The sequence below is a fragment of the Juglans microcarpa x Juglans regia genome, chromosome 6D, assembly GCF_004785595.1.
Source record: "Juglans microcarpa x Juglans regia isolate MS1-56 chromosome 6D, Jm3101_v1.0, whole genome shotgun sequence".
Lineage (NCBI taxonomy): Eukaryota > Viridiplantae > Streptophyta > Magnoliopsida > Fagales > Juglandaceae > Juglans > Juglans microcarpa x Juglans regia.
In genome coordinates, this window is record NC_054604.1 from 37,645,897 (window position 1) to 37,660,148 (window position 14,252).

Consider the following 14,252-nt stretch of genomic DNA (forward strand, 5'->3'; position numbering starts at 1 on the left):
CTGCAATCATGAACCATCCAAACAGAGCAATAACCCTATCCCTTTTAACTCGTGGATGATGACTCACCCACAAGTATGAAAAGTTGGATCCCCTCCATCATCTTACCAATGTCTCCAAAATCCTATTCATCATCTCCATATACTATATTTATTTTTTTTTTAATTTTTTTTTAACCTTACCAAATAAATAGTATATAGATGATGAGTAGGAGAATTCAATATATTTTAAAAAAAATAAAACTAAAAAAATAATTGAAAAAAATTAATAAAAAGCGTAGTGCGTGGAAATGATAAATAACAAATCTCATTTCAATACTTGTTAGCTCTATTACTAAATGTTATTTTGCAGCATTTGTTTGAACTCAGACAAATTTAGGGCACGTTTGGTTACTAAATTATTCTCAACTCATCTCAACTCATCATTATAACTTTTTTAAATTTCAATACAAAATATAATAAACAATTTAACTTTTTCAAATTTTAAAATAATAATAATATTAAAAAAAATATTTTAATAATATTTTATCATCTTAACTTACTTCAACATCCAAACACACTCTTAATTTTCATTTACGTTGTTTAATTAATTGAAGACATTGAAAAGCCAACCGCTCTTCAAGCATTGCCAGCAAATCAACGTGCTCCATGCCTCGCTGCAACCCAACAGCTTCTCCATGACTCCGTTTGCCCAGCTCACCACCCCGTTATGTTAACATGTACATTTGTCTCTCCATGTCACGCCTGACGCTGAGTTCCATTTGACGGCAACGTCATACCAGTATTATTTTTTCCTGTCAGAGTCAGAGTCAGACATCACGCCGTAAACCGTTGGCTTCAAAAATCCACCGTTTCCCATGGTAATAAAGGCCCATTTCTGGCCCAACCCACAAATGTCATCATCATCACTTCTCCCCCGCCCCCCTTTTCTCTCTCTCCAAGACTTTAAAAATTCTCTCGCTCTCTCTCTCTCTCTGGTTTTTCCCTTGCTTTATTGCTTTGTAGTCATTTTCTTTTCCCAGAAAGGTTCTTGCTGTGGAATTCATGTCGGTACGTCATCCCTCTCTCTAAAAATAGTAACTTTTTTTCCTTTTTGTATTTGGTTATCTGCTATGCTTATTCTCCTCGATTTATTAATGTTTTTGATCTATCCCAGCTTCCATTTCGGTTGGTGAAGATGGATAATGGATTCGATCTTCTTCTTCTTCTTCTTTTTCTACGCAAATTTTGTTTTCATAATTTGTCATTACCATGGTTATTACAAAATATAAGCAATATCTATTGCTTACTCTGATTGTCTACCAGTTATGCTAGTTTCTTTAGCTATCGTTCTAGAATTATAAATCGATTGTTTGCGTTTTTAATTTTGATTAGCTGTGTATTCGATTTTCTGCCGTTGAAGGAAATTTTCTTTTGTGACTTATTAGAAAATTTTAATAATTAAGAGAACAAAATCGAGGATGGCATATAAGGATTGTGGGGGTTTTTTATAGAGAAAATTGTGTTTACAGGAAAAGGTTTTTCTTTTTTTGTTTCTGGTATGTATTTCTACGTACCTTTGTGAAATTTCAAGTGTTTGAACAAATATATGAAAAAAGAGATGTCTATCCCAAATTGAGTTTGTTGATTACATTACTAGAAAATCTGTTTTTCTGTTTAGATTAGTTTTGTATGGATCTAAGATACTTCTGCGATATTATGCTGGTACTTGCTCTTGTTATTATGCTACTCCAGCATTTTGTAATGTAAATTTACCTCGTTAGGAATCTCTGAGTAGTATTCTTTTGCTTTCCCTCAACCTCTCCCCCTTGTAATTATGCTGTAGTTTAGTATTTTTACATGGGGTTTCTTTGATTGAGTATGTAATTATCTAGAGAAATACTTTAGATAAACATCAACTAACTAATGAGGTAAATCCTAGAAGTAACTTTACAATCTAGCGAACCACATGAAGTCACGTAAATTTGTGGGATTATTTTTGTGTAATCGCTTTGTGGCTGTAGCACTCCTCAATTATCTAAGTCTGAATAGATATACAAGCAGTATTATGGCACTGACACTAGGTATTTGAGGAGAATTAGTTAATTTTAAAAAAAAAAACTCACTGAGACACAGAGCTGAAGAAACCTTCGTTAAGTCAAATATGCTTTTACACAAAAATCAAGCTAAATTGTATGTAATGCTGAAATAAATGGGCTGGCAGTGGGATGATGATGATGGATGCATTGAAGCAAACAAAAGTTCCAACCTAATAGAGTTTAGCTAATTAAGAACATGGATCTTTAGAATGAGGTGAATGTGCTAGTGTGGTTGGACACCCTACAAGGTGCATAAATCTGTAGCAACTCCATTCATTTTGTGATTCTGAGGGGCCTAATGTTGAGAGAATGCCTTGTGCCAGTACAACTTATCTAAGAATGTCATGCGTTAAATTGCTCAAAGTCTTATGGCAGGATTATAGAGAAGTATCAGAGTTTATGATTGGAAAAGACTTGAGGGTGTCTAGAATCTTGGGATAAACTTTTTGATTTGTTTATCTGGTATAAATTATAACCTTTGCTCTTACTTCTAGATGGGCATGCTGAGTAGTTCACTGCTTTCTTGGAAATTATTGATGCAGATGCCTGTTCCAGCCTTTTGGGATTATAGCATAGATGTGGCTAACGCTTTCCCTGTTTTATTACATATGGAATCAGAGCCACTTAGGACAATTCATGTAATACAAGAGTACTATATGACATGGCTTTGACGAGGATGTCGTGGATTTAAGATGGAGAGTTTTAACACCCCAGTCCCACATTGGGTATATGAATAACCCACTTAGAATGAGTTTGTTATAAAGGTAGTTGTGGGTGCCAAGTTCTACATTGGCTACTTATTAGGTGAGCTGAGCTTTAAAAGTGATTAAAGGGAAGTTTCTAATTGATTAGGTGAAATTGGGTTTTTCCTAGGTCGTTATAGACATTCACAACTATCAGAATCATAATAGAAACCTTTTACCTTTTTGTTTCTCTAACAGGACAAGGGTCAGCCACTGCCAAAATTTGGTGAATGGGATGTCAACGATCCTGCTTCAGCTGAGGGATTTACTGTGATTTTTAATAAGGCTAGGGATGAAAAGAAGACAGGTGGCAAACCAGAGTCACCAGGGAACGTTGATTCTCAAAAGCCTGGAGTGGATGCTGGCAAGCCTCAGGCTGTAAGATGCTATATAACTTCTTTTTCTCTGCCCCTTATCTCTCTCTATACCTGAATACATAACTGAGGTATTATCGGCACTTTATATGAGTTTGATTAAATATGATATATTTTTTCATTTTTTTATACAATTTTTATTTTAACTTTTTGAGAAGTTGATAGTAGCACAATTCTAGGATTGATAAATCTTGGGCATGTATCACATCCTGAGGGTCACTCAGAGGATTCCATTTCTGTAGAAGCGCTAAGCCATTTAAAAAAAAAAAAAAAAAAAAGGAGGAATCAGGACGAGGGGAGAAAAGACTGATATTTAGGTTCAATAAGTAAACAAAAGTAAAAGAAAAAATAGGGCTTTACCAATTGAAAGAACCATCTGTAGTTCTAATATCATCTTGCGAGGTGCATTTATATGGTTTTGTATGAAAAGATTGTGCTATTCCCGTCCCTCCGAATTAAATCTATTTACCTTTTTTATAACTAGAATTGGAAAAATATACGAGACTGAAGAGCTGTCATTTCTACCACCCACTTCTATAAGCTGATTTGTGATATGTGGATTGATTTTCAGAAAAGATGGTTTTGCTGCATTCAGGACCCACCTACACACTCCTGATAAGGTTCTTTCTTTGTAAGAGTTAAACATAAGAGCATGTTTTCTGTAACTAGCTCCACCATATTGCCCAAAGAAGATGGGAGCTGTAGAGCCATGATGGGCCCTGTTCGAATTTAGTGTGTGTGCTGTTAAACGATTTGTGGTGAGGAAATAGGTAAAGAAGACAAACGCTTATTGTGTTTATATGTATTGATGTTGTGGTTTATTTATTAGAAGGCGAGCTATTTCATTTTGTTCTCCTATGTGCCTTGTAGTATCATGCTAGAGCTACAGAGCTTTGCTTGTGGCATCTTTTCTCACGTTATTTGTATCATGAGATTGCCCTCGTTTATGACATGAACTTCGTTGGAACAGCACAAAATACTGGCAGCAGAAGATTATCGTGCGATGATCAACAGCTAGCCTTGGGGAAATAATGGAAAGGAGAAATATGAAACTCCAAACGCCCCTTGTTATGTTTACATTGTAGTAAGAATTAAAAGTGGAAACCCAAAGGGGTTGGCCTGAGTGGTTGAAGCCTCGGTCTTGTGGTATAGCTCCTCAAGGTCCGAGGTTCGGTACTTCACAGGTGCAAAAATTCTTTGGTGCCACCCTCTAGCGAAGCTAGTGACTTACCTAGTTCTGTGTATGAGAAACTTCTGAGGGTACAATGAACGAAACCAGGGTTTACTTTGTAGGGATGGGTCCGAAGGGCTTTGCCTTGGAGAGGTTTTTCCTAAAAATAAATAAAATAAAATAAAAAATGAAAGTGGAAGAAGAGGGAAAAGATAATCATAGTTTTAGCATAACAAATAGTGAGACTAACTTGCTTCCCTTTTTCTATTTGAGTTTCTTCTCTTTTTCTTTTTGAGTTTCAGGAATATTCTCATAGACTCACATCTATGAATAAAAAATGAGCGTTCATAAAATTCCAAAAAAAGTTCTAAACTAAAAAAAAAAAAAAAAAAAAAAAAGAGGTTTCAAAGAGTCATTAATTTGGAGTCGAATATTAGTAACGTCAAAAAGTGTGCTCGTGTGAATAAAGTAATCGGTTCTCCCAAAATTATGAATCTGTTTCTATTATATATCCGCTATAAACTTGAAAGTGCCTCAACAGTTCTTTAAGCTAGCTAGCAGTAACTTCGCTTCTTCGAACGATCCAAGTTAATGCATATGATCACTAACAGAAGGAGATCAGGAGGACGTGCCCATGACAATGAATACGTTAGTTATCAAAACAAGGATTATAGCCCTTTTTCTTCGCAATCATGCGTTGGCTCCAATATATATGGTAAATCTCTATGCATGTACTTACTCATCAGGAAAAGAAGAGAATAATATGTGTAAATCTCTATAGATAAGGATATATGCGGATCATCAGGCTAAAATCTCTATATATAAATGTACTTTTTTTTTTTAAAAAAAAAAAAAGACAGTATTTTAATTTTATTGATTGCCCCTCATTTGTGGCGGAGGAAAACCGTGATTACAACTCGACACTTGGAAGATACATATAAACTATAAAAACCAGAACCCAGGCATCAAAAGAAGGACACTCAAACTAAAGAAAGACACTATTACCTAAATAAAAACAAACCAAATACGTGGTTACCTATATATACATGTACTTACTCATCAGGAAAAGAGGAGAATAATATGTGTAAATCCTGTATAAGTCTTTTTTTTTTTTTTTTTTTTTTTTTTTAAAGTAAAATCCATATGACAATTAAAAATTTTAATTGTTTACAACAGTGGATTTTACTTTCTTTAAAGGACTTAATACGAAACTGATATATCATATCTCCTGAACTAATAATATGTAGTAACAGAACATGAAGGTTCCATCTCATTTTTGAAAGAGATGGTGGTGGGCCTAGACTCCTAGTTGCCCATGATTGCGGGTACGTAGCAACTACCCAATTGTGGAGTCATCCATGACGAATTTTGTATGGGCTGATTGGTCTAAACAAATAAGGTCAATCAATAATGGAGACTAATCACATCACTAAAGGAGCTCTCAGTCATTTGCTTAAAACTCGTTAGCAGCATCTGGAGATAGAATTAAGATTCCCTCTTAAAGGCCATGGTTCATTGTATATGATACCTATAAATAGAAGAAGAGGAATGCTGCTACTACTCTTTTAGCTTTAATTCTGTCTTCTTCAGTTACATTCATAATTTAAGTTGTTGATATATAAAACCCCACTGTTACAGCCAAGAGTCGTGTAGTACAAATATATATATATATATATATATATATATATGTCTATACAATATTAGCAGGTGTGATTGGATATGAATGATAGGATTCAACATTTTTCTAGAATTATAAAACAGTAAACAGATACCCCGTGACTGACTTACATTATGGCCTATAGGAAAGTTGCATCTATATGATAGGCACCAAACAAGCCAGCGAAGCTAAAAGAATCGAGTTGAATAAAACAGAGGATGGGATACAGCCCTTATCACGGCGGGTGAAGAGTGCTTGATACACTGGAATATTGAGTATCACAAATAGCACCACAAGAATTATCTGTATGATCAACTGGTCTAACTCCATCAAGTACTCTAAATCCATAATAGCCTTTGTAATTCCCCCAATTAAGCTGAAGAGATTTAGTATTGCCAGTGTTGCCATAACGGTGAACATGATAGATGAGCTTCCAAACTCTATGATCTCTTGATTGTACCTCTTTGATACATCCTCTATCATCACCTTGTCTGTGAGTGCAAATGTTGTTTGAGACAGTCCTAACGTCCCAGAAATTGTGTCAATGAACGCGAAAAAGTACGCAGTAGTCCTTCGGATCACCCAAATTCGTTGAGAGTTCCACCAAGCTTCGAGTGTATCCCCAGAACACAGGGCCTCAGCGATGCTGCATGTATTCCTAGCTAGAAAAACGTATGCAAAAGGCAGGAACCATAGGCTTTTAACCTGGAATAATAAAGAAGAATAAGTACGTACGCATGCCGAATGCAGTACTACATCAATGTATCTGAGTGGCATTAATGGAGATGCATATATAGCACAGATATCTCTAAAATCCATGAACTCTAGCTTGCTTCTTTGACATGCAGTTCAAACATAGTATGCATATATATATATATATATATATATATATATATCTAGCATAAGAACAGAAAGGCAAAGAGAGATAAACCTGGGGGAATAAGGGAATGCCACGCAGCAAGCAGAGAGGAGGAACAATCACATAATAGAGTACTGGCAAGGAAATTGGAGCCCACAAAAGATAGATGCAATATCCCATCTGGGCACCCAATTTTATCTTCCCACGTCCATATATGAAGGGGCAATACTTGGAGAAGAATACCTGAAACATGCCTTCGGACCACCTCTTGTGTTGAATAAGAGCTATATCTAAGGTTGTTGGGGCAACACCCAAGAAGGCCTTCCTATCTGGATTATAATAGAGTGATTTCCAACCCCTGCATTGGATGGTCAAGCCAGTTACAATGTCTTCCACTGGGCACCCATATATCAGCCCTATCTGCAAATTCATAATCATATATTTTCAAGATTAGAATTAAGCTAATTATTCCACATCCACAAACACACACATACACGCACAGGCACCCAGAGATGAGGGAAATCATCACCTTTTTCCCCCATTGCGTGTCCTTTTCATGGCTACAATTAGCAAGGACTTTTGATGCTTCTTCCAATTCATTTACAGTTTTATCCGACTTCTTTTCTCCTTCAGTACTGTTCCACTCTCCTCTATAATCCTTGGAGTGCACCTTTCCACACAGACTCTCTCTTCGATGGAAACATCCAGTGCCACAATACAATGCCGCTTCATATCCACCCAAACCCGGAAGCTCAAACTTCATAGATATATAAAACAAAGAGTTTATACTAGTTGTTCAGTCCACCACATGATCACGTGCATGTACCCTTTTGTTCTGGAAAATGAAAGGCCTAGCTAGCATGTTCATAAAAGTATCCAAGTAACGCTATATACAATCGTGAGTATGTAAGCGTCATGCAATCGCTTTGAAAAAAAATGGGGTTTACTATTAAAAGATTAATTTTCTTTTCATATAGATCCCGTATTTATTCACTTTTTTCAAATGAATGTGTGGCACTTGTACACTCACAACTGCAACTATCATTTTTCAAAATACCCACCTTATTGACTACATAAGAAGAAGCTGCATAAATATCATTCTTGGTTATATTGTCATAATTTTGTGGATGTTGCACGAAAGCGATCTCGTTGCCTTTCCTTTCATCCAAGAAAAAACATAGCGCTTCTCGTACTGCATCTGCATCATTTGCATACATGTCACAGTCCAGGTTGAGGATGAAGGGAGCATTGCTAATCTTTGCCGACACTCTTAACTGCACATTTCAAATGATAATCTCTTCAAAATGCTAGCTAAAACTTCAGTTATATTTTTAAGCGGACATGGTATGATCACAAGAGCATATATGAAAACTTTAGAAATACTTAATTTAGCCACAAAGTGATTATACAAAAAGAAAAATACTACTCTACTCACTCAATTTATCCCCTCATTTTGACGCTTCATGTATTTTTTTTTATTTTAACAGTAAAAGAAGTGACTATTAGTGTATTAATATTTTTTATATTTTTTAAAATATTCTAAAATGATAAAAAATATATGAAGAAAAAAATTAGAAAAAAATGAAAATGGAATTTTGGCCTAGCAGTCACTTGGAGCGGGCTACTCTAGGCGGCAGAGTAGCACCGCTCATACAAAAATAATTTCACAAATTAAAGTGATTTGATGTAGTTTGTCAAATTATAAATTTATTTTTATTGTAAAATAGATCTGACATATCACATGAAGCCACGTTAGTTTGTAAATTATGAGTAATGCTACATACAGTCGTAGAGTGCGCAAGCGCTATGTAGTCGCTTTAAAAAAGAGTATGGTTCACAATTAAAAAATTAATTTTTTTCATATGAATTTTTATTTTTTTTTCAAAGTGATTGCGCAACACTTGAGTATTCACGACTGTCATTATATTTTTCCTTTTATGTAATAACTTCGTGACCGTAGAACTATGTGAATTCTAAACAAACCTCTTCTTACTCTTTTCAATTCTTTTCAGCAACCTTTTTATGTTGATGTAAGAGATTTTTTTTCCTTTCTCGGCATTAACGTGCGTCGGAGAGAGATTCAAAGACGTGTCGTGCGATGTAAAATTCCAGCAAGGGTATGCTTATATGCATGCATGTAGAGTAGACGAAAGCTTACAAGTGCATTCAGAGCTCCGGCTTTGAAGTTATGGGGCCACTGGGGTCTCTTTTCTCGTGCCATGTATACCACCATTGGCAGTCGCCCTCCATCAATATCCACGGCATTTTTGTCTCTTCCATCAATCATTATCTTTTAAGGAAAAAACAAAGCCAAAAATAATCATGTCCTAAATATATTTGATAAATATGTCCATCTTGTAACATATATATGCATGATGCATCTGAAATGATGGTAGCTAGACGACACAAGAACGTCTTACCTGTACAATTGACTGGTGATCCTGCTTCGTTGCGTTGGAGTTCCACTCTGAAAACCCTTTGTGTTGGTCCCTTATTTCTTTAGGAATCATGCCCGTTTCAACAGTTGAGTCGATGCGATTTTTCATTTCTTCATATAGTTTCTTTAAAGCAATTGAATAGATTTTGTTGTCAAGAATATATAGTCGAAAAAATCGAAAATTAGCTATTGATTGAATCATTAAATCTAATTATATTCCATCACGATTTTATTAATTAATCTGATATCCAACGATTGAGAAATACACAAAATATAATAAATATGTTTTTTTTCAATTACTTGATATCATATTAAAAAAATGAGAAACACTCATTTGCCCACCTATTGTGATCGCTCCATTTGCCCGCTTGGTAAATTTTTTTTTTTTTTTTTACTTAGTAATTAAGAAAGTAATTTTAAGTATATTAATATTTTTTTTATTTTTTAAAAATATTTAAATGTATTAAAAAAATATGTAAAAAAAAAAAGAAAAAAAAATTTACACTAGGCAATACGCTCAGCGGTCAACATAGGGTGGCATAGTAATCGCACCCTAAAAATATTATGAAACTTAGATAATATTCTTGAAAGCATGCAGGATGAATGGGTTGGATACTATACATAAGGTCAGATTTCAAGAATAATTTCCAAGAATAATTTATCCAAGAATAATTTTCGTTTTAATCCCGCTAAATCTTTTGTTTTAAAGAACTGTTTGGATATAGATATGAGATTGAGATAATTTTAATTGAAAATTGAATAAAATATTATTAAAATATTATTTTTTAATATTATTATTATTTAAAAATTTAAAAAAATATAATTATTTATTATATTTTAGACGAAGATTTAAAAAATATATAATGATTTAATGAAATGAGATAGATCGATTGAGATATTCCTCAGTCAAAAACACTATTTAATCCCGCTAGCTAGCCATCCTCAGCAATTGGGATATATATATATATATCGCTATACATGTATATGTACGTATGTACCTTGATAGCCAACCATTCGGGACCAATATTGATGGAGAGGTCATGTTGCAAGTTGGAGGCCAAGTGGTTGGCAAAGTAGGCTGCGGGGGACCTTGGTTCAACCCTGAACTTTTTGCAAAAGGGTATCCAATGCTTAGAGAAGGTAGAGGCCTCAAGGAGTGCATAGAATGTCAGTTCCGAGCCACCATCATCAGAAAGGTAAACGCTCAACTTCTCCGGTGGATAATTGTAGGACATGGCCGATAACACCGTGTTTATCACCATTGTTGGCGGCTCCATCTTCGGGTCTGCCGTGCACACCATAATGTCAACTCCCGGTAACTTCTCTTCGTATCTGCATGTACGTGCGCGCGCGCGGCGCCCGGGGGGGGGGGGGGGGGGGGGGGGGGGGTTCATAACACGATATTAATTGTAATTTCATGCATGAGTTTTTAATAATGCAGAAACCAACAATCTCGATCATCTCGATTCTCAACCTTCGAGGCGCAGTCAACATGATGATGCATGTGCACGGATACATGTACCATATCTAAATGCCTCAATTAAAGGCTGATTAGATGGATAGAGATATACAGGACCAAATTATTAATTTCAGAAAATCAAATAGCATCTCGAAAAGCTTAATTCCGTTCGGATCCCACTACTTTTCATTGCCCCCTAAAAGAGAAAGTGTTAGAATTTAAGTTGTTGAGAACAAATAAGTTTATTTATATAAATTAGATTCTAGCTAACAGGTTTAATTATTAATTAATTAGTGCTTGAATTTATATTAACTTACAGATCGGTACCTGAATTTCTACGAGTCTGCTAAAATTTCTGCGATGTACGTACCTGTAGGTTGTATTCCATACATACATACATACATATATAGAATATATATATATATATATATATCATGTTTCCCTCCATTCAAAACGATATTAAAGCCAAAACCTTGCGGACAATGCTACAGCTCCCGCTGTAAGCTCTATATATTTTTATGTGTTTTTTTAAAAATTATTTTTATATAGATTTTTTTTATACTTACATATATAGAATATATATATATATATATATATCATGTTTCCCTCCATTCAAAACGATATTAAAGCCAAAACCTTGCGGACAATGCTACAGCTCCCGCTGTAAGCTCTATATATTTTTATGTGTTTTTTTAAAAATTATTTTTATATAGATTTTTTTATACTTTTAAATATTTTTAAAAAATAAAATAAATTTAGAACATCATTCAAAATTTTTAATACTTTCTTAATTAGAAAGAAGAAAAATCATTAAAAAATACTTTCTTAATATTTTTTATTTTATTTCGTGATTAAAAAAATATTTTTTAATAATATTATAAATACTTTTTATTTTTTTAAAAAAATACAAAAACACATACCAGCCAGAGCTCCAGCGGTAGCTCCCACCGGGAGCCGCAGCGGGAGCTCTAGCATTATTCAAACCTTGCTGCTGTTTACTATGAAGTTCATGAGAGAGAGAGAGAGAGGTAACCTATGTGAGAGTCTGTCTTTGAAAGGGTAACGGTAAACAACGTTGCATCGAACGGACTGAGTGAAGATCCAGAACAAACTGAAACATACGTCCGCCAAGAACAGACCAATCCAGGCCCATCTCCCTTGACCATGAGCTGATCTTGGGAGATGTGACAACCTGTAAACCCATATCAAACATATACCCACAACTACTGTGGACGCGAACAGCCTGTATGTGCCTCTGAATCGTGCTTCTTTCGTCTCGAACAAAGCAAGTGCGGCCTCTTCATCTTCTTCAGTACCTCCCTTACCCACACGGACCATATTTTCTCTCTATCTGCAGTACTGGTGTGTGTGGGTGTTTGCGGCCGGGCCAACCTTACCTCTACGCTAGCTCTCACAAATCAAGTCGAATTTTAGACGCACAGCTAGCTTTAATGGGCTTCGGAGAAAAAAACAAAAAATGACAAAAGCATTTTGTCCGATAGCTATGTGCGTGTCAGAAAATTCTTCAGAAAAATCCTTATTTAGTAGAAAAACTTGTGTTATCTTTTTATTTTCTGGTGGGACAGTGGCCACCGCTCGGTTGATAAACTATTATACATCAAAAGAAGAGATAAATTTATTTATTTAGATTGAATTTATATCTTAAGATTATGAGTACGTACCTGGTCAATTTCTTGTGTTGCAGATTCATAATCTATTCTATATATATAAGCCAAACAAATTAATGAATTAACTAAAAGAACATCAGGATCGAAGAAAAATCATAAATAGTTATAAATGTAATTAAATAAATAAGTTTGGATTAGGCCGACCGGCCAATTTTGGATCGAGTCGGCTTCAGCAAGCCTGCCTTCAATCTTTCATGCTTGATTTTTTTTATCAGTACTGCAGGCACACGTGCATGCACTGATAATTGAAAAAAAAAAAAAAAGACAACGGTTCTATTTCACTTTTCGCCTAAAAAGAACAATCAAGATCGATATCACACTTTTAAATTTCATAATAATTCTTAAATATGTGTGTATATATATATATATATGTTTGTAACGTTTGGTAATTCGATCTCAACCTCATCATGATGCACTTCTAATTGACCCTGATGAACTTGGTTTTCCTGTTTTGCCTTTTGGAAGTCACTTTCTTTTGTAGTACTACTACCATGCGTGCACTCACGTACTTGGACGTTGCCATGTTCGACCGATGGAACTTAATTGCATGTAGGTGATGGTGGGAAAGAAATACACATAATTGAAGAGTGGTCTGCAGCTTTAATTTGGCTGATCAGGCTAATATATGGAGCTAGCTAGCCTTGCACGTACAGTAATGCTTGTGATCGAACTCACAAGTGGGGCTTTGCTGGCTGGCTGGCTAGGCTGATCATGTGTCGGGCCCTCAGTACGACAGTAGGCACAAAACAAGTCAACAAATGACTCAATTTTATGATCATAATTATATATATTGATGCCTCAGATTCAATATCGATCGGTGTCGACAAGTAACATCATCGGTGTTATCCTGGAACCGGCTGATCACTGCATGCTGCAGGCCACTGCCATTCAATAATATTTGAGGAGATAAAAAGGAAGAAAGATCGGGCCGTTGGACCTCGTCATCTTATCTCAGCTCCCTACCATTTGGACCGCCGATAACAATAAATAAATGCATGATTGCGATTATAAAGTGCTGGATCGGTAGTTGAGATAAGATAGGATGATTTTAAATAAAAATTAAAAGTTGAATAAAATATTATTAAAATATTATTTTTTAATAATATTATTATTTTAAAATTTTAAAAAAATTAAATTAAAATTTAAAAAATTAAATTATTTATTATATTTTATATATAAATTTAAGAAAGTTATAGTGATGATCAAATGAGATAAACTCCAAACTAACCTAAGAGTTATTTTTCTATTAAACGATTAGGATTTGACGTTTCAAGCTACAACTTGATCTATGTACGTTTAAGTACTAGTAAATGGGTTGCGTGCAAGGCTCCGTCCCTAATAGGGGTGAAAATCGAAAACATAGGGATCCAAAATCGAAACCGCACCGATCCCTTAAAATGATATAAGTCTCGACCAAAATCGGTTGATAAAGGAGGAGAAAATCGTCGATATCAGTCTCAACATAACTATGGTCTGTTCGTCGGCGTCTTCGGTTGCGACGAAGGTGACCTTATCGCTACGTGTGAAGCCTCGATGAGAGAGAGAGATAGAGAGAGAGGAGGGGGTGGCGTGAGATATGAGGAGGAAGAAGAAGGAGAAACGAGGAAGAAAATATGTTGGGATTTTAAATCCTAGAGGCAAATGACATCGTTTAGCTTTTATTTTATTTTTTTCAAACACTTAAGTCTTAAAACGACGTTGTTTCACTTACTTAAGTGAAACGGCGTCGTTTTATATATGTATAATTTAAAAAAAAAAACATTTTATCAGTTCGGTTGGTTCAGCGATC

General features: G+C 35.1%; 2 protein-coding genes across 2 annotated transcripts; one reads left to right on the plus strand and one right to left on the minus strand.

Annotated features, from left to right (window-relative positions):
- Nucleotides 1-903: 903 nt before the first annotated feature.
- LOC121235855 (protein NOI4) lies at nucleotides 904-4,041 on the plus strand. The gene is made up of 3 exons (XM_041132280.1): nucleotides 904-1,047; nucleotides 3,017-3,196; nucleotides 3,764-4,041. The coding sequence occupies exons 1-3, from the start codon at nucleotides 1,042-1,044 to the stop codon at nucleotides 3,806-3,808; spliced, it is 231 nt and encodes a 76-aa protein (XP_040988214.1). The 5' UTR covers nucleotides 904-1,041; the 3' UTR covers nucleotides 3,809-4,041.
- A 2,046-nt stretch (nucleotides 4,042-6,087) lies between these two features.
- On the minus strand, nucleotides 6,088-12,197 carry LOC121234883 (cellulose synthase-like protein E6). Its single transcript, XM_041131017.1, has 8 exons — nucleotides 11,809-12,197; nucleotides 10,315-10,648; nucleotides 9,300-9,440; nucleotides 9,038-9,169; nucleotides 7,941-8,153; nucleotides 7,409-7,636; nucleotides 6,952-7,299; nucleotides 6,088-6,725 (listed from the first exon to the last, which is right to left on the minus strand). Exons 1-8 carry the CDS (start codon nucleotides 12,111-12,113, stop codon nucleotides 6,177-6,179), a joined length of 2,250 nt encoding a protein of 749 aa, XP_040986951.1. The 5' UTR covers nucleotides 12,114-12,197; the 3' UTR covers nucleotides 6,088-6,176.
- Between the last annotated feature and the right edge of the window lie 2,055 nt (nucleotides 12,198-14,252).